This window comes from Nerophis lumbriciformis, linkage group LG10 (genome assembly GCF_033978685.3).
Source record: "Nerophis lumbriciformis linkage group LG10, RoL_Nlum_v2.1, whole genome shotgun sequence".
Classification (NCBI taxonomy): domain Eukaryota; kingdom Metazoa; phylum Chordata; class Actinopteri; order Syngnathiformes; family Syngnathidae; genus Nerophis; species Nerophis lumbriciformis.
This window is the reverse complement of record NC_084557.2, coordinates 43,463,461-43,488,191: the sequence shown is the minus strand read 5'-3', so window position 1 is coordinate 43,488,191 and position 24,731 is coordinate 43,463,461. Positions and strand designations below refer to the sequence as shown.

Sequence of the window (24,731 nt, the reverse complement as noted above, 5' to 3'; positions counted from 1 at the left end):
ACTAGGATGGCGGAAGCGGGAATCGAACCTGCAACCCTCAAGTTGCTGGCATGGCCGCTCTACCAACCGAGCCATACCGCCCCACATCATTTCACAAATGTGTGAAATGATTAACACATTACCGTAAAATATCAAATAATATTATTTAGCTCATTCACGTAAGAGACTAGACGTATAAGATTTCATGGGATTTAGCGATTAGGAGTGACAGATTGTTTGGTAAACGTATAGCACAGGGGTCGGCAACCTTTACCAGTCAAAGAGCCATTTTGACCAGTTTCACAAATTATAGAAAACAATGGGAGCCGCAAATATTTTTTGAAATTTTAAATGAAATAACACTACATACAATTTTTATTTTTTGCTTTGTGCTATGTATAAACCAGGGGTCTCAGACTCGCTGCCCACACCTTTATGTGGAATTTGAAAGCTAGTGCGGCACGCGGGTTTTAAATGAATGGCGCTTGTCAGCGTCATGCGTGCCGTGATGCTACAGCATATAGCACCCACTACAGTCAGCGTGCCTGATCAGCCACACGTTGTATGGGGCTTCCGCTTGCTAACGTGGGTGACAGCAAGGCATACTTGGTCAACAACCACACAGGTCACACTGACGGTGGCGGTATAAAAAAAAAAAAACTTTAACACTCTTACTAATAATGTGCCACACTGTGAACCCACACCAAACAAGAATGACAAACACATTTCGGGAGAACATCTGCACCGTAACACAACATAAACACAACAAGACAAATACCCAGAATCCCATGCAGCCCTAACTCTTCGCACAGGGGGGGAGGGTTTGATGTGTGAGGGAGCAGGCTTGGGGTGGGGGCGGGGTTTGGTGGTAGCAGGGGTGTATAATGTAGCCCGGAAGAGTCAGGGCTGCATGGGATTCTGGGTGTTTGTTCTGTTGTGTTTATGTTGTGTTAAGGTGCAGATGTTCTCCCGAAATGTGTTTGTCATTCGTGTTTGGTTTTGGTTCAAAGTGTGGCGCATTATTAGTAAGAGTGTTAAAGTTGTTTTATATGACCACCGTCAGTGTAACCTGTGTGGCTGTTGACCAAGTATGCCTTGCTGTCACGTATGTGTGCAAGCAGAAGATGTATATTGTATAACAAGTGTTGGGCTGGCACGCTGTTAATACAGATTGTAGAGGGCGACAAATGTTGTACCATCATGGCACGCCCTTACTATACCCGTGAGGGTGAAAATCGATGAAAATTAATCCCGGGAGTTTTCTGCGAGAGGCACCGAAATCCGGAAGTCTCACGGGAAAATTGGGGGGTTCAGCAAGTAAGCTGCTGAGCCGCATCAGAGTGATCAAAGAGCCGCATGCGGCTCCGGAGCCGCGGGTTGCCGACCCCTGGTATAGCATGTTCTATATGTTATCGTTATTTGAATGACTCTTACCATAATATGTTACGTTAACATACCAGGCACGTTCTCAGTTGGTTATTTATGCCTCATATAACGTACACTTATTCAGCCTGTTGTTCACTATTCTTTATTTATTTTAAATTGCCTTTCAAATGTCTATTCTTGGGTCAATTCTTGGGTCTATTCTTGGGCCAAAAAATGCGACTTATACTCCAGTGCGACTTATATATGTTTTTTTCCTTCTTTATTTTCGGCCGGTGCGACTTATACTCCGAAAAATACGGTACAACTATTTTTAACTCATTTAGCAACTTGCAAGCTTGGTCATGCTTAATTTTGACCGCAATTGTTGTAGAATATGCTTTAAAAAAAAGAAAAGAAAATGTGCAATGTGATGAAACCGCAATATTTGCAGCGCAGCATGGCGAGGGATGACTAATTAAAATAATAGTACAATTATTAGTATAATTAATAACTACAATACTTTGCAGTAATACATTGTGTGCTAAGGTTATGTACAATCCAAATCAGGATAGCAAGACCTCAGCAAGTGTCTGCATTTAGACAGGTAATGATCTTTGTACTTTGGACTTTTATTTGCAAACACAGCGTTGTGTTAATGAGCGGACGTGACGAGAAGACGTGGGATGAAGGGAAGTAAACAAAAGGACATGCATCCTATCTAATGTTTGTGTTTCTCTCAGAAAATAAAGTGAGCAAACATGGACTACGTCACCTTGGCCTTCCTGGTGTCCTTCTCCCACGTGTTGAGCATGACCACAGCTGTGTCTCTGCCGACGGACGCCATGAGGAATAAATCCAAGGTGAAGCGGATGGCCGAGCAGCTGGTTGTGAGGCTGAATACAAACATCCAGGTAACGCTCTCAGGATGAACATCATTAAATAAACATCAAGCGACAAACTTGACTGATTGCTGCCATCTCGGCGCAGGCTCCTGCTGGCGTGACGCTGGCGTCGCCTGCGGACCAACTGGACGGGCTCTCCTCGGTGGTGGCGCTCTTGGACGGCTACAACGACCTCATCTCGGACTCCCTGAACGTGTCCCAGGTCAAGACGGACATCTCGTCCCTAAAGGGTTACCTGGTGCAGTGGAGGCGGGGTCACTGCAACGACTCCAAGCCCAAGCTGTCAGTGTCCGGTCCACTGCAGCGGCTGCAGAGTCAGCGAGCCTTCGTCCTCACCGTAAGCATCGAGGCGCTCATGAGAGTGAAGGAGCTCCTCGGTCAGCTGCTGCACAACATGGACCAGCTGGAGAAATGCTGAAAAGCTCATCTTTAATGCACACGTATTTAAATGCTCAGATTTATTTATATATTGTATTTACTTTTTCTGCAAAGACAGTCGCAGTAAATTCCAAATGCTCATCTGTGCTGGGAAAGATCACAGATTCACACACAGCTCTTCCTGTTTGTAGCCTTTAAATGCGCCTTTTGTATATTTTTGTACTGAATTTTTTTTATAAACACTGTATTGATAACTATTTAAGGAAAAAAACATGTTTCATAAAGTGAGTTTTTCAAATGACTGTAGACAAACAGATAATAGATAATAATGCACACCCAATTGTTTTGATATATTTAATAAAAAGCTTACAAGTAAAATCAAAATGAGTTTGCTTTGCTGGTGGTGGGACAACATGGTTTCATATTGTAAAGTTTAACACCATATTTAAAATCAAGCATCACTGACGTCGCCTTCAAGTACGGACGACAAACGTTGCGTTTAAATTAACTATCGAACCACTTGTTATTTCTCATACCAGAGTTTTTCTCCGTTTTTGAGAGAAGTTTCTTCTTGTACTGCTCCACAAGGCTGTCAAAACGGTCTGAACCTTTCCTCTGGTGCTTCTTTGGAGCTTTAATATTCTGGGGGGAAAAAAAACAATAAGAGTAATAAGCACATAACCAAATATATCTGGTTGATCTCATTAGGCAATGTGACATAGTTAAATATCAATAACAGCTCTCACTACTGTTAACTACAACCACAGTAACAAACACTGAGAAAGGAATGCCTCAATCAAAACTGAAAAGAGTTACCAGTTGAAAAGCACAATTTGTGACACTTATAAGCCTAATAAGTTGGCCAGCGTGCATCGATAATAAGTAGGGATAATGTTCGAACCCGGTTTTCCCGGTTGTTCGATAAGAAAAGAACCGAGTCCTCGGACTCAAATCCATTTTTGAGAACCGGTACCCGTTATCGAGACCACTATAGTAAAGAAAAAGAGTTGGTTCTTTATTCGAATCCCTTGGAACGAATCCCGTCCCGGCAAGAGAGAGACATCACAAGAAATGACGTCACGTAGCTCAGTCATTTGTCACGGTGGGGTGCAGCGTGCTGCGGTTCGCTCCCGGGACGCAAAACTGACGGCTCCAGACGAAAGCGTGCAGGTAGGAGATGATTTATTTCTCATGAATCATACACATTACAACAGACAGGAACGAAACAAAAGGAAAGTGCGCCGTTCGCACGAGAAGCTAAAGCAAAAACTTACTTAGCACAGGAATACTAGAAGCTAAGGTAACTTTAGCACAGGAATCATGAGCTCGAAAACCAGAATGCCAACGTAACTGTTGCAAATGCAAACAATGAAGCCACAACGAGTGACCAGAAAAGGCAGGCTGAAATAGAGTCTCTGATGAGCAACAGGTGCGCGTACAAGGCAGGTGAAAATCAGAAGTAACCATGGTGACTAAAACAAACCCCCGAAGTGCACAAAACAACTAAGGAAGTCCAAAACTAACAGAACATAACTAAACAAAACATGATTCGACCACATCATAATACATCACAGTTTCATATCATTTCACTTTACAGGAGTAGGAAGAAGTAAAGCTTATTTAATCCTACCCCTTTCCCATCCATCCATCCATTTTTTTTTTTCTACCGCTTATTCCCTTTGGGGTCGCGGGGGGCGCTGGAGCCTATCTCAGCTACAATCGGGCGGAAGGCGGGGTACACCCTGGACAAGTCGCCACCTCATCGCAGGGCCAACACAGATAGACAGACAACATTCACACTCACATTCACACACTAGGGCCAATTTAGTGTTGCCAATCAACTTATCCCCAGGTGCATGTCTTTGGAAGTGGGAGGAAGCCGGAGTACCCAGAGGGAACCCACGCAGTCACGGGGAGAACATGCAAACTCCACACAGAAAGATCCCGGGCCCGGGATTGAACCCAAGACTACTCAGGACCTTCGTATTGTGAGGCAGATGCACTAACCCCTCTGCCACCGTGAAGCCACTTTACAGGAGTAGGAAGAAGTAAAGCTTATTTAATCCTACCCCTTTCCTCCTTCATACAAATATATACATCATTTACTGACCTTTTTATAATAAAATATCTGTGAATTAGTATATACAACAGTTTTGTATTATGTAATTAATTAATTCAGTCATTATTAACATACTGAGATGAAGAATATCTTATTTTCAATAAGGTTGAAAGTATTTCTCATAATTCTTCTTTGTACTTTGTAAGCACTATTCATTTGAACAACCTCTTAAACTGGATCATATCAGTACAATGTTTAACTTCTTTACTTCATCCATTCCATCATTTAATTCCACATCATTTTAGCTGTTTGCAATTTTACCAAATCATCGAACTTTAATATTTTTGACTCAATAAATAAAGTCTTTGTATGTTCTCTATATCCAACATTATGTATCAGTCTAATTGATCTTTTTTGTAACACAGTTAACGAATGTAGCGCACATTTGTAGTTATTTCCCCACATTTCTGCACAATAACTCAGATATGGTAATACTATAGTAGCGAGCAGTAGAGAATGTGAAGTGATTTGTTAAACCAAATATTGTGTTTTTTTCCATATACAACAACCTATCTGGACTCCATAAGAGAATCGATAAGGAATCGGTTCGATAAGAGGATTCGATAATAGGCTCGAACTCGATAATTTCTTATCAAACATCATCCCTAATATTAAGAATGTACGGTTGTACCAGTACCAAAATGTATTTCGATACTTTTCTAAATAAAGGGCACCACAAAAAATGGCATTATTGGCTTTATTTTTAACAAAAAATCTTACGGTACAAATAACCTTTTGTTTCTTATTGCAACCGAAGAACAATTTTATCCATAAATAAAATAGTGAACATACTAGACAACTTGTCTTTTAGTAGTAAGTAAACAAACAAAGACTCCTAATTAGTAACATATTGTGTCATTTATCAACCTATTATTTTTTCAACATTATTAAGGACAAACTGTAAGTAATTATTATTAATCTTCTTGTTCATTTACTGTTAATATCTGCTTACTTTCTCTTTCAACATGTTCTATCTACACTTCTGTTAAAATGTAATAATCACTTATTCTTCTGTTGTTTGATACTTTACATTAGTTTTGGGATGATACCACACATTTGGGTATCGATCCGATACCAAGTAGTTACAGGATCATACATTGGTCATATTCAAAATCCTCATGTGTCCAGGGACGTATTTCCTGAGTTTATAAACATAATATACTTTTTTTTTTAAAAGAAAAAAAAAGATTTTGTGGCGATTTTGTAAAAAATATTGATATAATCATAGTAGTATTGACTCCCTCGACTTAGATACGCTCCTGTACTTGGTATTACAGTGGATGTCAGGTGTAGATCCACCCATGGTGTTTGTTTACATTGTGACGCCGGTGAGCTCTCGTGTGTAGTGAAGCATGTTTAGCTATTCCTCGTCCTGCAGTGATAATGTTACTTGTAAGAAACGTACTTTGTCGGCATGGAGACAAGGATTAGTGATTTAGAAGTAGCTAAAACACTGCCGACTGCGGATGGACGTTAGCTGCTAGTTAGCTAGCCATGTCTTAAAGCACCTCTTCCTGAGGGCGTTTCAGTGTTACATCTTCACCTTTATCTTTACTTTTTAAGCCAAAATGGGTCCGTTCTCCCTTTTCTGTCTACATACTGTGTCTGCTTGTAAGTACTCCGCAATTGTGTGCTGCTGAACATGCTACTCTGCTCGTAAAACCAGCAATGTCGCAACGTGACGACGCGCCATCATGCCCGTTAAAAAAAAGGGGGTGCGGGGACCGGTACTTTTCAGAGGCGGTATAGTACCGAATATGATTAATTAGTATTGCTGTACTATACTAGTACCGGTATACAGTACAACCCTATAGGAATGTCAAAGAATTATGACACTTTTAAAAATGTACTAATCAATGCACCACCAGTTGCTTTAAACACAAGTTGTGGGCTAGAATTCAAAGTGACTAAAAACAATAACCATTATTATTATTTATATTGTGATCATTTGTTAAAGTGCTTCAATTATCACAATCTAATAAAAAAATGATATTAACATAATTATTAGTACCGTATTTTTCGGAGTATAAGTTGCTGCGGAGTATAAGTCGCACCGGCCGAAAATGCATAATAAAGAAGGAAAAAAACACATATAAGTCGCACTGGAGTATAAGTCGCATTTTTGGGGGAAATGTATTTGATAAAACCCAACACCAAGAATAGACATTTGAAAGGCAATTTAAAATAAATAAGAATAGTGAACAACAGGCTGAATAAGTGTACATTATATGACACACAAATAACCAACTGAGAACGTGCCTGGTATGTTAACGTAACATATTATAGTAAGAGTCATTCAAATACCGTATTTTCCGCACCATTAGCCGCACCTAAAAACCACAAATTTACTCAAAAGCTGACAGTGCGGCTTTTAACCCGGTGCGCTTTATATATGGATAAATATTAAGATTCATTTTCATAAAGTTTCGTTCTCGCAACTTCGGTAAACAGCCGCCATCTTTTTTCCCGGTAGAGCAGGAAGCGCTTCTTCTTCTACGCAAGCAACCGCCAAGGTAAGCACCCGCCCCCATAGAACAGGAAGCGCTTCTTCTTGTACTGTAAGCAACCACCCGCCCCCGGAAGAAGAAGGAGCGCGCGGTGCATGCTGGGATATGTGACGTTTCATTTCCATTTGTGTGTTTATGTAAAGACCCCAAAATGGCTCCTATTAAGTGTGTTGTCTGTCTAATTATAAATAATGCAGACGAGGCGTGTTAACTGAGTTCTCAACGTTTACTCACAGCGTGCTCATAACCACATTCTAACTCCCAGCATACAACAACGCTTCTCAGGGCTACCGCGCATGCTCGTAACTATCGTTGCATGCTGGGTAGTGTAGTTGTTATATTTGCTAGCTCATAACATCACATTGAGAGACACGCTTACGCGCTTAATTCAATACTCGCCGTCATTCCGGGTGGATTGACAAAAGACCTCCAGCCGCTAGATATTGGTGTCAACAGGGCATTCGAAGCTAGACTGCTAACTGCGTGGGAACAGTGGATGACGAGGAAGCGCGCGGTGCATGCTGGGATATGTGACGTTTCATTTCCATTTGTGTGTTTATGTAAAGACCCCAAAATGGCTCCTATTAAGTGTGTTGTCTGTCTAATTATAAATAATGCAGACGAGGCGTGTTAACTGAGTTCTCAACGTTTACTCACAGCGTGCTCATAACCACATTCTAACTCCCAGCATACAACAACGCTTCTCAGGGCTACCGCGCATGCTCGTAACTATCGTTGCATGCTGGGTAGTGTAGTTGTTATATTTGCTAGCTCATAACATCACTTTAAGAGACACGCTTACGCGCTTAATTCAATACTCGCCGTCATTCCGGGTGGATTGACAAAAGACCTCCAGCCGCTACATATTGGTGTCAACAGGGCATTCGAAGCTAGACTGCTAACTGCGTGGGAACAATGGATGACAGAAGGCGAACACACATTCACTAAGACAAAGGCAGCGCCAGACGACGCCAACATCTGCCAGTGGATCGTAAATGCCTGGGCAGATATTTCGGTCACAACTGTGGTCCGAGCTTTCCGGAAGGCAGGATTCACAGAACTGCTGGATAACAGTGACACTGACTCCAATGACTTCGACGAGACGGAACCGTCCATTTTGGATCTCACATTTGCCCAACTTTTCACTTCGGACACCGAAGACGAAGGATTTACGAATGAAGAATAACTTCAGAAAGTGAGCGCTATGTTTATTTTGTGTGTTGTGACATTAACGTTCGAGCAACATTATGTTGCTATTGCTCTGCACTATTTTGAATTTTACTATGTTTGTGATTGCACATTTGCGTACATTTTGGGACAGAGTTGTTAGAACGCTGGTTTTCAATATATTATTAAAGTTTGACTGACCTATCTGACTGTTTTTTGACATTCCCTTTAGCGCAGCGTAGGCGCGGCTTATAGTCCGGGGCGGCTTATTGGTGGACAAAGTTATGAAATATGCCATTCATTGAAGGTGCGGCTAATAATCCGGTGCGCCTTATAGTGCGGAAAATACGGTAACTATAACATACAGAACATGCTATACGTTTACCAAACAATCTGTCACTCCTAATCGCTAAATCCCATGAAATCTTATACGTCTAGTCTCTTACGTGAATGAGATATATAAGATTATTTGATATTTTACGGTAATGTGTTAATAATTTCACACATAAGTCGCTCCTGAGTATAAGTCGCACCCCCGGCCAAACTATGAAAAAAATTGCCACTTATAGTCCGAAAAATACGGTACTAAAGTAGAATAATTGAGACGTATTTATGCATACAGATGCTTTGTAGCTTCACACCAAAATTAAACAGTCGACGCCTTTAAAGAGGCTGTTTGCAATGTCACCATTAATGGTTTAGTAAAACATATACTGTATTTTCTGGACTATAAGGTGCACTTAAAATCCTTTTTTTTTCGCAAAACTCGACAGTGCGCCTTATAACCCGGTGTGCTTAATGTAAGGAATAAGTTTGGTTGACCGACCTCGAAGCTATTTTATTTGGTACATGGTGTAATGATAAGTGTGACCAGTAGATGGCAGTCAAACATAAGAGATAAGTGTAGGCTGCACTATGATGGGTCTCAAGTAAACAACACCATCCATCCATTTTCTACCTCTTGTCCCTTTTGTGGTGGCGGGGGGTGCTGGAGCCTATCTCAGCTGCATTCGGGCGGAAGGCGGGGTACGCCCTGGACAAGTCGCCACCTCATCACAGGGCTAACACAGATAGACAGACAACCTTCACACTCACATTCACACACTCGAGCCAATTTAGTATTGCTAATCAACCTATCCCCAGGTGCTTGTTTTTTGGAGGTGGGAGGAAACCGGAGTACCCGGAGGGAACCCACGCAGTCACGGGGAGAACATGCAAACTCCACACTTGAAATGTTCCATTGAAAATATAGAACATTACACACGGCGCTCAAAAATCTATCAAAATGTTTTAGTACGATTTTGGTAAGCTATGATGGATTGTCGGCGCATTAAACATACGAGTATTATTATGGTGTGTGTTTAAGGTAAGACATATCTGGCGTTTTGTTTCGCAATATTATGCAAAAGCAACTTTTCTTACCTTCTGGTACCTGCTGATCTGTATTTGGGATCTGCATAAGTCCTGAAAAATTGCGCCGTAGTCGATAAGCTTCTTCTTTTTCTCTATCTTCTTGTTATGTGACATTCATCCTCCGCTGTTGCCATTTCTAATACAAAGTAGTGTAAAGTTCTTACTTATATTTGTCATTTAACTCGCCATGAAAGCGCTAAAACATACCGGCGTATTCCTTATTTACCCAAGGAAGGAAGGATTAGAGTTCCGGTCGGATGTTTTTTCACGGGACACATTTCTGGTGTTGTTGTTTCCAAATGAGGAGATGCTGCTCCGTTATTGATTGAAGTAAAGTGTGAATGTTATTAAAAGAGTTAGCTCCATCTTTTGACACTTCTTCTACTCCCGTCCTTGCACGCTACACCGCTACAACAAAGATGACGGGGAGAAGACGCTGTCGAAGGTGACCCACGTAAATAAGACCGCCCACAAAACGGCGCATCCGGAAGCGACTGTCAGAAAGCGGCTTGAAGATGATGTGTAAAACATCATCTATGCAACATTTTGACCAAAGAACCACCATCACATGTTATGTAGACCACAATGAAGTCTTTAACATTTAGAAAAAAAATAATACCAATATGACACATTTAATGCACCGTATAATCCAGTGCGTCTAGTATATGAAAAAACATTTAAAAAAATAGACCATTCATCGGCGGTGCGCCCTATGGTCCGGAAAATACTGTACTTTTTTAAAATGTCTATAATTTTCACAATTACTAATTATAATGAATAAAAACTGCTTGTCAGCCCGAGGAATGTGTTTGGCGTTCAAGCTCGTCACTTACGGCACATACACAAAAGCAGTCCAAGAGACGCAGTAAACAATTTGCAGTCATGTTGTTGTTATGCTAGAATAAACAATATACAAGCAAGGATAGTTAATGTTAGCCATCCAGATCACAATCATTAGATGACAACACACAAAGCCAATGAGCATGCATGTGTTACGTTCAGGCGTAGTTATGTCATTCCGTGCTGAAAGCCTTAAGAGGGCGGGATATAATGCTTCAAATACATTAGAAAGTTAGCGCTCTCTAAGCATCTGCGTAAAGGTCGTAAACAAACCCTTTAAATAGTTTTCTCAACTATACTTGCCTTTTAAAGGGGAACATTATCACAATTTCAGAAGGGTTAAAACCATTAAAAATCAGTTCCCAGTGGCTTATTTTATTTTTCGAAGTTTTTTTCAAAATTTTACCCATCACGCAATATCCCTAAAAAAAGCTTCAAAGTGCCTGATTTTAACCATCGTTATATACACCCGTCCATTTTCCTGTGACGTCACACAGTGATGCCAATACAAACAAACATGGCGGATAGAACAGCAAGCTATAGCGACATTAGCTCGGATTCAGACTCGGATTTCAGCGGCTTAAGCGATTCAACAGATTAGGCATGTATTGAAACGGATGGTTGTAGTGTGGAGGCAGGTAGCGAAAACAAAATTGAAGAAGAAACTGAAGCTATTGAGCCATATCGGTTTGAACCGTATGCAAGCGAAACCAACGAAAACGACACGACAGCCAGCAACACGGGAGAAAGCGAGGACGAATTCGGCGATCGCCTTCTAACCAACGATTGGTATGTGTTTGTTTGGCATTAAAAGAAACTAACAACTATGAACTAGGTTTACAGCATATGAAATACATTTGGCAACAACATGCACTTTGAGAGTGCAGACAGCCCATTTCAGGCGCGCTAAGAACATATATATTTCCACGATTTCAGCACTCAGGTTAACCATACCTAAATAGACACAAAATACTGCATTACACAAGACTCGAATGATTGAAAAAAATAAATGTTTTTAAGCTAAATTATTGGTAAACACAGTTTATGTATAATCATTTAGGTAAAACCGCGAGTAATGAATAAAGTTTTCATCAATTAATATATTCTGTAGACATACCCTCATCCGCTCTCTTTTCCTGAAAGCTGATCTGTCCAGTTTTGGAGTTGATGTCAGCAGGCCAGGGAAGTTGGAAATGCATCTGCTTTGAGTATCGCAGGATATCCACACATTCTTGCCATCTCTGTCATAGCATAGCTTTCGTCGGTAAAGTGTGCGGAACAAACAACTGACCATTTCGTCGGCTTTCCCCACACCCTCGTATTTTGAACAAATTTCGTCCAATTTCTTGCCACTTTCGCATCTTTAGGCCACTGGTGCAACTTGAATCCGTCCCTGTTCGTGTTGTTACACCCTCTGACAACACACCGACGAAAGTGAGAAAATGGCGGATTGCTTCCCGATGTGACGTCACGTTGTGACGTCATCGCTCCGAGAGCGAATAATAGAAAGGCGTTTAATTCGCCAAAATTCACCCATTTAGAGTTCGGAAATCGGTTAAAAAAATATATGGTCTTTTTTCTGCAACATCAAGGTATATATTGACGCTTACATAGGTCTGGTGATAATGTTCCCCTTTAAATCATATAAACAAATTGATTACCAGTGTAAACTTATTGTTGTTTTTCGCGGTCTTCTAGTTTTTACACACATTTTTATTTTATCTACACATTCTGGAAACTAACCTGATTTCTTGGCCGTGTAGGCTTTTCCATTTGTCGTTTTTGTCGTTCCTTCCTTCCGCCTCCTTGCTGAGCTTTCTTGGGGGGCGGAGCCCTCTGCTTCCCTTTGTCCCGCATCCTGAGAAAAGAAGTCACCGTTAGTAAATGGTAAACGGGTCGTCCCAGTGAAAACCTTATTGGGGTGTTACCATTTAGTGGTCAATTGTACGGAATATGTACTGTACTGTGCAATCTACTAATAAAAGTCTCAATCAATCAATCAAAACAAGCACTTTATATGTGGAAAGGTTTTGTTAAGAAACCATTCTGAGCCTTATCTTATTTAGTTTTTATTTTATATAGGTTGACCACATTAACCCTGGCAATGGACCCTGTGTGTATATGTATGTTATGCCATTGTTTACACATTTAGTACGATATTTTTCGGACTAAAAGTCGCAGTTTTTTTTCATAGTTTCATAGTATACTCAGGCGCGACTTATATGTGAAATTATTAACACATTACCGTAAAATATCAAATAATATTATTTATCTCATTCACGTAAGAGACTAGACGTATAAGATTTCATGGGATTTAGCGATTAGGAGTGACAGATTGTTTGGTAAACGCATAGCATGTTCTATATGTTATAGTTATTTGAATGACTCTTACCATAATATGTTACGTTAACATACCAGGCACGTTCTCAGTTGGTTATTTATGCCTCATATAACGTACACTTATTCAGCCTGTTGTTCACTATTCTTTATTTATTTTAAATTGCCTTTCAAATGTATATTCTTTGTGTTGGGTTTTATCAAATAAATTTCCCCCAAAAATGCGACTAATATGTTTTTTTTCTTCTTTATTATGCATTTTCGGCCGGTGCGACTTATACTACGGAGCGACTTATACTCAGAAAAATACGGTAAATAAATAACCAAAACATTTATATTTTGTTGTTTTCTTACTGTACCGAAAATGAACCGAACCGTGACCTCTAAACCGAGGTACGTACCGAACCGAAATTTTTGTGTACCGTTACACCCCTACTAAACACATACTTAAAAATGATTACCAATTCATGGTGACGGACACATGTGTGGCAAAAAATACCTCTATGGAGAGATGACAATGAAACTAACTAAATACAGTGGTACCTCAACTTAAGAGTGCACTAAAGTGTCTTTTGAGATAAGAGCTGTCTTTTAGTGTATGCTTTCAGTTGCAAGCAAACAAATGTAATTACAAGCATCACCCCATTAATCGGCGTAGCAAATAAAACCCAGTAAAATCCGCCCAAAACATCTGGTCCCACTCGCTAGCATTAACTTATAGCTGAAGATGGACATAACTTTATTTTCCAACCATAGGAAGGAAGACAGTGAGTGTGAAGGACATTCAATGATATTCAATGAACTAAAGAAAGAAATCATCAAAAACGTGACAGAGCGTGTGGCAGACTTGTCGAACAAATTAGAGTCACAGTTATCACTTCTGGTCGGCACCATACTGAAGCAGAATGAGTCTAATGCGGGCCAAGAATGTTAGAATAATACCTAAATGGCAGACATGTATCCATGAAACTATGGAAAAGCTGCTGATGTTGTGTTTGACACAGTAGCAAATGGAAAGAGATACTGTAGAAGTCTACTCTCCAAGTTAAATGTAGTACATTATTGTTACATCAAACTACTGTAATACAATATATTGTATGTATTCAAACAAGATTTCTTATTTAAAAGTTTGTTTCACCTTTTATGTTAAAGTTGTGCTGTTTTGGGTGGGGCAGGCACTGATTAAATGGATTTTGAGTTCAGTGCTTCTTTTAGACCTCTTAATGTGCAGTGAGTTCACTTTTTTGCTCGTGTTTCATGATCTTGGTTTCATTTTTAAGCTTGTAAGTTGAGGTACTACTGTAATGTTTTGACGGTTTTTTCCCAAATTTGATGGGACCCAAATGCTAAATGACGAATATGCGGGGATGCACTGCACACATTTACATAAAAAAATATCACAGCTGTACCTGATCTTCGGTCCACGGTGGGAAGGGAACGCTAGAACTTTCCTCCGTTTCCTTCCATTCTCCAAATCGATGTGCTCCACCTCGGGCTTGGTCTGGAAACCGCTGTGTTTGCCGGAACTTTGGTTGTCATATTGAGCTGAGGAACACAAAAAGTTGACTGAGGAGGACCAGGAACATTGCCAGAGTTAGTCAGGAGAGTAACATTGGTCTATATAGACCAGGGGTCGGCAACCCGCGGCTCTAGAGCCGCATGCGGCTCTTTAGCGCCGCCCTAGTGGCTCTCTGGAGCTTTTTCAGAAATGTATGAAAAATGGAAAAAGATGAGGGGAAAACAATCTATTTTTTGTTTTAATATGGTTTCTGTAGGAGGACAAACATGACACAAACCTCCCTAATTGTTATAAAGCACAGTGTTTATAATAAACATGCTTCACTGATTCGAGTATTTGGCGAGCGCCGTTTTGTCATACTAATTTTGGCGGTCCTTGAACTCACCGTAGTTTGTTTACATGTATAACTTTCTAGGACGTGTTTTATGCCACTTCTTTTTCTGTCTCATTTTGTCCACCAAACTTTTAAGGTTGTGCATGAAAGGTGAGTTTTGTTGATGTTATTGACTTGTTGGAATGCTAATCAGACATATTTGGTCACTGCATGACTGCGAGCTAATCGATGCTAACATGCTATTTAGGCTAGCTATATGTACATATTGCATCATAATGCCTCATTTGTAGCTATATTTGAGGTCATTTAGTTTCCTTTAAGTCCTCTTAATTCAATTTATATCTCATGACACACTATCTGTATGTAATATGGCTTTTAATTTTTTGCGGCTCCAGACAGATTTTTTTTTGTATTTTTGGTCCAATATGGCTCTTTCAACATTTTGGGTTGCCGACCCCTGATATAGACTTACTGTAAGTATTGGGATAGCTGGCCCATATACCAATAAGAACATCATTTGCTGCCTAAATAAGATCAAACATCAAGGGTAGTCCCGATACCAATATTTTGGTACGGTACCAAAGTGTATTTCGATACTTTTCTAAATAAAGGGGACCACAAAAAATGGCGTTATTTGCTTTATTTTAACAAAAAATCTTACGGTACATTAATCATATGTTTCTTACTGCAATCGAAAAATAATGTAGTCCTTAAATAAAATAGTGAACATACTAGACAACTTGTCTTTTAGTAGTAAGTAAACAAACAAAGGCCCCAATTAGTCTGCTGACGTATGCAGTAACATATTGTGTTATTTATCATTCTATTATTTTGTCCAAATTATGATGGACAAGCTGTAAACAAATATTATTAATCTACTAGTTCATTTACTGTTAATATCTGCTTACTTTCTGTTTTAACATGTTCTATCTACACTAGGGATGTCCCGATCCGATATTTGGATCAGATCGGCCGCCGATATTTGCGAAAAAATGCGTATCGGCAAGGCATGGGAAAATGCCGATCCAGATCCAGTTTAAAAAAAAACTCTGCTCCGTGTTTTCCAACGCACCTATTTAAATAATACATTCCACTTTTCTGCTGCTCCCTAATTTCCGTTCCGCATTTTCCAGCACACCTTCAACACATCCACAGGTTTGTGGATTCTCACGCAGTTGCTTTTAGCTGCTGGCATTGCACTACAGGCTCTTCTCACTCTTTTCTGTGTCTCCCTCTCAAAGACAGCAAGCGCACCTTTTTACAACACGTCACATATTGTCACGTCATATACGTATACATCCTCTCCTTGCAGAGAGGTAGCAGCATGGCTAACGTTAGCTGTGATGCTAGCGCAGCCGTGTGACCAACGTTCTCTCTAAGGTGCGCGCTTGTGCAATTGCGCACTGCTCAAACGTCCTCTGCTCATAGCAATTATATGCCACGCACATAATCAAATAAAAAATAAGCGCATAACAATTTTCGACAGAGAAAACAGTTTTCGTCATCATTGTTCAAATATTGTAACGTCTGTCGAGACGCTTATCTCCATTCGGTGCCACACGCCCACACCATCAAAATGCCGAGGCAAACATTTCCACATCAACACCGTATGAAAAAATTAGTGATTTTTTTAGTTGTGATTTCCTTCTCTGCATGAAAGTTTAAAAGTAGCATATATTAACGCAGTATGAAGAAGAATGTTTTAATGTAGACATGCAAGCCTTGAAAGAACATTTTGAAAATCAAGACTACATTTCCTGCAAATGGGTGCATTTCTACCCTATATTTTAACTTTAGATTTATTCTCATATCAAACTCTTTTGGCTGTCTTTTTGACACTTACATCCGGCGCCCCCCTCCACACCCTGGCTTATAAATAATGTAAATAATTCAATGTGATTATCTTGTGTGATGACTGTATTATGATGATAGTATATATCTGATAGTATATATCTGTATCATGAATCAATTTAAGTGGACCCCGACTTAAACAAGTTGAAAAACTTATTGGGGTGTTACCATTTAGTGGTCAATTGTACGGAATATGTACTTCACTGTGCAACCTACTAATAAAAGTCTCAATCAATCAAAACACATAGAATCATCATACTGCTGTGATTATATGCATCAAGTGTTCATTCAAGGCTAAGGCAAAATATCGAGATATATATCGTGTATCGCAATATGGCCGTAAAATATTGCAATATTAAAAAAAGGCCATATCGCCCAGCCCTAGTTTCAATGATGCCATTTCTGTTTGTCATGTATAATTTTGTCTATTTTGTGTTTATCCTTGAATAAACAGGTCAGTTTATTGTTACCAACCATTGTGTATTATTCAAACTCCCCTAATTCAGCTGGCTAGTTGTTATCAAGAGTACCGGTACTAAAACCCTTTTCAACATGATTCTGACAACTAAGTAGGCTAAATAACTTTAAACTTTAATACATGCTCGGATAGGCCAGTATCGGTCGGTATCGGTCAGTATCGGTATCGGATCGTAAGTGCAAAAACCTGGATCGGGACATCCCTAATCTACACTTCTTTTAAAATGTAATAATCACTTATTCTTCTGTTGTTTGATACTTTACATTAGTTTTGGATGATACCACAAATTTAAGTATCGATCCGATACCAAGTACCGGTAGTTACAGGATCATACATTGGTCATATTCAAAGTCCTCATGTGTCCAGGGACGTATTTCCTGAGTTTATAAACATAATATGAATTTTTTAAAAAGGAAAAAAGATTTTGTGACGATAAAAAATATAGATATACCGTATTTTCCGCACTATAAGGCGCACCGGATTATAAGGCGCACCCTCAATGAATGGCCTATTTTAAAACGTTGTTCATATATAAGGCGCACCGCATTATAAGGCGCATAGAATAGACGCTACAGTAGAGGCTGCGGTTACGTTATGCATCCATTAGATGGAGCTGCGCTAAAGGGAATGTCAACAAAACAAATAGTGATTGTACTGACACTTCTACTTGCTGCTCTCTGTTCAACAACCCACTGTTCCAGTTTGTCCTCCAACTGCAGCCACCTCGCTTTGTTCCCTCGGAAACTCTGTTTAGTCTTCTTTACTTGGCGCAGGTCATCATGTTGCTTCCTCCACTTCCGCACCATTGATTCGTTAATGTTAAATTCTCTCGCTGCTGCTCTATTCCCGTGTTCTACTGCGTGACTGATCGCCTTGAGTTTAAACGTAAGCTTGTCTCTTAATAGGAGCCATTTTTGGGTCTTTACATAAAGTTTAGGTCTCGCAACTACGGTAAGCAGCCGCCGACTTCATTTTCCCCCGTAGAAGAAGAAGTTCTTCTTCTACGGTAAGCAGCCGTAGAAGGGGGAAAATGAAGTCGGCGTAGTTATCGTAGTTGCGAGACCTGTTGTGGCTCAATATTGGTCCATATATAAGGCGCACCGGATTATAAGGCGCACTGTCTTCTTTTGAGGAAATTGGAGGTTTTTAGGTGCGCCATATAGTGCGGAAAATACGGTAATCACAGTAGTATCGACTCGATATGCTCTTGTACTTGGTATCATTACAGTGGATGGCAGGTGTAGATCCACCCATGGCATTTGTTTACATTCAGGAGCGCTATCTTTTGTTAGCGGTGACGCCGGTGAGCTATTGTATCCTACTAGGGTGTGTAGTGAAGCATGTTTAGCCATTCCTCGTCCTGCAGGGATGATACTTGTAAGAAACTTACTTTATTTGTCACCATGGAGGCGAGGATTAGTGATTTAGAAGTAGCTAAAACACTGCCGACTGCGGATGGATGTTAGCTGCTCGCTCGCTGTCTTAAAGCACCTCTTCCTGAGGGTGTTTCAGTGTTATAACTTCACCTTCATCTTTACTTTTTAGGCCAAAATGCGTCCATTCTCCCTTTTCTGTCTTCACACTGTCTGCTTGTAAGTACTCTGTGATTGTGCGCTGCCGAACATGCTCCCCTGCTCGTAAAACCGGCAATGTCATGACGTGACGGCATGACGTGACGGCACGCCGCCATGCCCGTTAAAAAATTAAAAAAATAATATTGTGAACCAGTAGTTCTCAAACAGAGTATAGTACCGTTTTTGATTAATTAGTACCGTGATACTATACTAGTACCGGTATACCGTACAACCCTAATGATAATTATATGTCCAAGATTTATTGTTGGAAGGAATAAGATGAAAAAATTGCCTCTGTACTTTTGTCCGTACAGTGTCTAAGCACACTGCAAAAACTGAAATCTCAGTAAGATTAAATATCTCAAATAAGGGTGATATTTGCTTATTTTCTGTCTGATAAGATAATTATTCTCACTTAGCAGATTTTATGTTAGAGTGTTTTACTTGTTTTAAGTGTTTTGGTCCTAAATGATCTCAGTAAGATATTACAGAATGTTGCTGAGATTTGATGACCTAAATTGAGTAAAACATGCTTGAAACTAGAATATCAACTGTTGCAAAGCTGTGTCATCAACACTCACAAGTATAAAACTACTTTTTTAAGTAATAATTTCTTATTTCAAGCATGAAAAAAAAAATCATGACTTTGACACAATTTTGTCTCATAATTAAAACGGATGACAGCCAAATGGACTTTGCTGTTTTATTTTCAATGAAACAATAGAAAATACGTACTCATATAGTAGTACAGTTGGCACAGTACAGTAAACTGACAGTTAATATTTAAACATTTAACATGTGACATTTTGAACAGAACAGAAATAGTTCATGCACATTCAGATGAATTCTTCAAAATTACAATTAAAAACATTTTGGCCGGGGGCCGGGCTGTATATATGCGCACTAATCGACTGAAAGGGCACGCACTTGGCGCGATGATGTCATGTTATCGATGGAAAAATGCATTTTTAGACAATATGATTTGCCTGAGCGGCTAGGAGATCCTGAGAGTAACAAGCAGTTGCCTTGTTGCCTTTCCATTAAGAACAATGAATTAGTTTTAGTATAAGTTTGCTGGTTTCAAGAAATGTAATGCCAAGCGCATATCATTATGTCAAGATAATGGCACTAGCATTTACTTCATTTAACAATATTTTTCAACATATTGAGCAAAAAGGTCTCTTTTTTTTTCTACCAAGAAAAGTGCACTTGTTATTAGTGAGAATATACTTATTTTAAGATATTTTTGGGTTCATTGAAGTTAGCTAATTTTACTTGTTTTGGAAAGTTCTATTGGCAGATAATTTTGCTTAGTTCAAATAAAATACCCCTCATTTTTCTTGTTTTTGAACACTGACTTTTTGCAGTGCATCCAAACAAAAGCCCCATTAGATAAATATATGATTTATAGATTGAATCTTTCCAGTCTGCTGCATTGAGGACATTTGAGTATCACCTGGTTTGCTTCCTCTGCTGTCTCTGCTTGTCTGGGGCTGAGACACCGTGCTGCCTTTGCCACTCTGTTTTTTAAACTGTTCAGACTAAAAACATGCAGGAAAACAAACAACAGTTTAGATATTATCCAAAGTTAAAGGGACCTTTCAAACGTACAAACAAGCAGATGGATAAAAGCCTACCTTGTTTTTTTGATTTCGCATTTCTTTTATTTTGAGCTTCCGGGAATCCTCTAGAGAAAACTCGACAATGGGTCTCTAGAGTGCGACACAAAATGCAATTGTAGAAATTAGTGAATTGTGAATTGTATTTATATAGCGCTTTTCTCTAGTGACTCAAAGCGCTTTACATAGTGAAACCCTATATCTAAGTCAGTGGTTCTTAACCTGGGTTCGAGGAACCCTAGGGGTTCTGTGAGTCGGCCTCAGGGGTTCGGCGGAGGTCAAGACACACCCGACTCATCGTGTAAATACAAACTTCTCCCTATCGGCGTATTACGGATACGGCAACATTTGACTGATTTGCAGGTGTGTAATTTGTTGTGAGTTTATGCACTGTGTTGGTTTTGTTGTTTGAACAAGGTGATGTTCATGCATGGATCACTTTGTGCACCAGTAAAAAAAACACGGTAACACTTTAGTATGGGGAACATATTCACCATTAATTAGTTGCTTATTAATATGCAAATTAGTAACATATTGGCTCTTAACTAGTCATTAAATACTTATTAATGCCTTATTCGGCATTATTATAACCCTAACCCAGGGGTCAGCAACCCGCGGCTCCGGAGCCGCATGCGGCTCTTTGACCACTCTGATGCGGCTCAGCTGCATACTTGCCGACCCTCCCGATTTTACCGGGAGACTTCCGGATTTCAGTGCCTTTCCCAGAAATCTCCCGGGGCAAATATTCTCAGATTTTCACCCTAACAATAATAATGAGGGCGTGCCGTGATGGCACAGCATTTAGCGCCCTCTACAACCTCTACAAACATCATGCCATCCCAGACACATGTTGTATGCAGTTTCTGCTAGCACACGTAAGTGACAGCAAGGCATACTTGGTCAACAGCCACACAGGTTACACTGACGGTGGCCAGATAAAACAACTTTAACACTCTTACTAATATGCGCCACACTGTGAACCCACACCAAACAAGAATGACAAACACATTTCGGGAGAACATCTGCACCGTAACACAACATAAATGAACACACCAGAACAAATACCCAGAATCCCATGCAGCCCTAACTCTTCCGGGCTACATTATACACCCCCGCTACCCTCCCCAACCCTGCTCCCCCACACATCATCCCCCTCTCCCTCGTGCGTCGGTTGAGGTGGGCGGGGTTTGGTGGTAGCTGGGGTGTATAATGTAGCCCGGAAGAGTTAGAGTTGCATGGGATTCTGGGTATTTGTTCTGTTGTGTTTATGTTGTGTTACGGTGCAGATGTTCTCCCGAAATGTGTTTGTCATTCTTGTTACCGTCAGTGTAACCTGTGTGGCTGTTGACCAAGTTTGCCTTGCAGTCGCTTACGTATGTAAGCAGAAGCTGCATACAACGTGTGGCTGGGCTGGCACGCTGTTTGTACATGTTGTAGAGGGCGTTAAATGCTGTGCCATCATGGCACGCCCTTATTATTGTTGTTAGGGTGAAAATCAGCAGACGTTTGAGAGAATAGTTGCCATGAATTTCGGGAGTCTCCCGGAAAAATCGGGAGGGTTGACAAGTGTGATGCTGTCAAGCGTCCATTCATATAAAACTTGCGGGCCGCACTGACATTACATTTTCATATTAAGGTGCGGGCCGCGTGTCTGAGACCCCTGGTTTATACAAAGCACAAAGCAACAAAAAAACTTTGTATGCAGTGTTATTTCATTTTAAATTTCAAAAGAGTTTTGTGGCTCCCATTGTTTTCTTTAATTTGTGAAACTGGTCAAAATGGCTCTTTGAGTGGTAAAGGTTGCCGACCCCTGCCCTAACCCTTTAACCCTGACCCGAACCCTAACCAAATAACTCTAAATTAAGTCTTTGTTATTTAGAATATGTTCCCCATACTAAAGTGTTACCAAAAACATATAACTTTGTCTTGAATTTGAAAGAAAACAACATTTTATTTTTCACTAAAGAAGGGTTCGGTGAATGCGCATATGAAACTGGTGGGGTTGGGTACCTCCAAAAAGGTTAAGAACCACTGATCTAAGTTACATTTAAACCAGTGTGGGTGGCACTGGGAGCAGGTGGGTAAAGTGTCTTGCCCAAGGACACAACGGCAGTGACGAGGATGGTGGAAGTGGGGATTGAACCTGGAACTCTCAAGTCGCTGGCACGGCCACTCTACCAACTGAGCTATGCCGCCCCCACAATTAATCCATTTTAATAGTAAAAAAGGGGACCCTGCCCATCCACCCAAAAAAGCAATGGAACAAAACCAGTGGGAAAGACGCCGTCACCTTATGTGCGCCAAAGATGTCAGGGTTGTTGTTGAGATAGCGAAGCGCGGTCAGAGCATGTTCGTGCTCCTGAAACTGGACAAAGCCATAACCAAGAGATTGGCCCACCACCTGACCCTTCTCAGGCTTCCTGTCATACATGACGCGACACTAGAAATGGAATGAGCACAAACACAGTGAATTATTCAAAGTGACAACACCGCCCTCTAGTGGACAAGAGAGTGGGGGCTAAAAGCTCACCTCTGGAATCCGCACTCCTTTAGGTCCTTTCACTGCTTGAAGACACAGCGCTCGCAGCTTTTTGTTGTCCACCGACTTTGGCAAGTTGTGGACGCACAGACGATTCTTGGACACAAACACACTAAGGACCTGGAGCTTTTTCTTTTTAATTTCTTCAAACTGTGGGGGAAAGCAGACATAAATAAACACATGAACTCCTGCTTTTATGTTGTTTCTTCAAACACCTAACTCACTCTGGCTCTTTTGATCATGTCTGCTTCAGGCACACCTTCTGCAGCTTTGGTTCCAGCACGGATCACTAAGGGACAAAAGATAACACGAATTAGTATTAAATAATAACTCGGGGGCGTGGGGGGGGCCCCGACCGGATATCAGCAGAAAAACAAGTACCGTATTTTTCGCACTATAAGGCGCACCTAAAAACCTTCAATTTTCTCAAAAGATGACAGTGCGCCTTATAATCCGGAGGTGCGCCTTATATATGGACCAATATTGAGCCACAACAGGTCTCGCAACTACGGGATGCATAACGTAACCCCAGCCTTTACTGTAGCGTCTATTCCAGGGGTCGGCAACCCGCGGCTCCGGAGCCGCATGCGGCTCTTTGATCACTCTGATGCGGCTCAGCAGCTTACTTGCTGAACCCCCCAATTTTCCCGTGAGACTTCCGGATTTCAGTGCCTCTCGCAGAAAACTCCCGGGATTAATATTAACCGATTATCACCCTTACGGCTATAATAAGGGCGTGCCATGATGGTACAACATTTGGCGCCCTCTAAAATCTGTATTAACAGCGTGCCAGCCCAACACTTGTTATACAATATACATTTTCTGCTTGCACACATACGTGACAGCAAGGCATACTTGGTCAACAGCCACACAGGTTACACTGACGGTGGTCATATAAAACAACTTTAACACTCTTACTAATAATGCGCCACACTTTGAACCAAAACCAAACAAGAATGACAAACACATTTCGGGAGAACATCTGCACCTTAACACAACATAAACACAACAGAACAAACACCCAGAATCCCATGCAGCCCTGACTCTTTCGGGCTACATTATACACTCCTGCTACCACCAAACCCCCCCCCCCTCTGTGCGTCGGTTGAGGTGGGCGGGGTGTGTAATGTATCCCGGAAGAGTTAGGGTTGCATGGGATTCTGGGTATTTGTCCTGTTGTGTTTATGTTGCAGATGTTCTCCCGAAATTTGTTTGTCAATCTTGTTTGGTGTGGATTCACAGTGTGGCGCATTATTAGTAAGAGTGTTAAAGTTTGTTTTTTTTATACCGCCACCGTCAGTGTGACCTGTGTGGTTGTTGAGCAAGTATGCCTTGCTGTTGCCTACGTGAGCAAGCGGAAGCCTCATACAACGTGTGGCTGATCAGGCACGCTGACTGTAGTAGGTGCTATATGCTGTACCATCACAGCACGTATGACTCTGACAAGCGCCATTCATTTAAAACCCGCGTGCCGCACCAGCTTTCAAATTCCACATAAAGGTGTGGGCAGCGTGTCTGAGACCCCTGGTTATACATAGCACAAAGCAAAAAAAAAACTTTGTACGCAATGTTATTTCATTTATAATTTCAAAAAATGTTTGCGGCTCCCATTGTTTTCTATAATTTGTAAAACTGGTCAAAATGGCTCTTTGACTGGTAAAGGTTGCCGACCCCTGGTCTATTCTATGCGCCTTATAATGCGGTGCGCCTTATGTATGAACAAAGTTTTAAAATAGGCCATTCATTGGTGCGTCTTATAATCTGGTGCGCCTTATAGTGCGGAAAATACGGTATTTGGTGCATGCACTGA

At 40.7% G+C, this 24,731-nt stretch overlaps 2 protein-coding genes across 2 annotated transcripts in view; one reads left to right on the top strand and one right to left on the bottom strand.

Annotated features, from left to right (window-relative positions):
• The first annotated feature begins 1,372 nt into the window (after nucleotides 1-1,372).
• lepa (leptin a) lies at nucleotides 1,373-2,939 on the top strand. The gene is made up of 2 exons (XM_061969557.2): nucleotides 1,373-2,255; nucleotides 2,332-2,939. Exons 1-2 carry the CDS (start codon nucleotides 2,103-2,105, stop codon nucleotides 2,662-2,664), a joined length of 486 nt encoding a protein of 161 aa, XP_061825541.1. The 5' UTR covers nucleotides 1,373-2,102; the 3' UTR covers nucleotides 2,665-2,939.
• Nucleotides 2,940-2,953: 14 nt separating this feature from the next.
• The window catches only part of rbm28 (RNA binding motif protein 28), a 48,225-nt gene continuing 26,447 nt past the window's right edge, over nucleotides 2,954-24,731 (bottom strand). The window contains exons 13-20 of the mRNA XM_061969555.1: nucleotides 23,146-23,210; nucleotides 22,913-23,071; nucleotides 22,673-22,822; nucleotides 20,401-20,475; nucleotides 20,220-20,304; nucleotides 14,417-14,552; nucleotides 12,414-12,528; nucleotides 2,954-3,266 (exon numbers count right to left, since the gene is read on the bottom strand). Of these exons, the coding sequence (XP_061825539.1) occupies nucleotides 3,129-3,266; nucleotides 12,414-12,528; nucleotides 14,417-14,552; nucleotides 20,220-20,304; nucleotides 20,401-20,475; nucleotides 22,673-22,822; nucleotides 22,913-23,071; nucleotides 23,146-23,210 (923 nt within the window). The 3' untranslated portion in view covers nucleotides 2,954-3,128. The remainder of the gene's footprint in view (nucleotides 3,267-12,413; nucleotides 12,529-14,416; nucleotides 14,553-20,219; nucleotides 20,305-20,400; nucleotides 20,476-22,672; nucleotides 22,823-22,912; nucleotides 23,072-23,145; nucleotides 23,211-24,731) is intronic.

What these genes read in the sequence shown, in the direction of transcription:
- lepa (XM_061969557.2), top strand. Translation starts at nt 2,103, where the DNA reads ATGGACTACGTCACCTTGGCCTTCCTGGTGTCCTTCTCCCACGTGTTG. An exon ending in GGCTGAATACAAACATCCAG is followed by an intron (nt 2,256 to 2,331) that starts GTAACGCTCTCA and finishes ATCTCGGCGCAG; the next exon opens with GCTCCTGCTGGCGTGACGCT.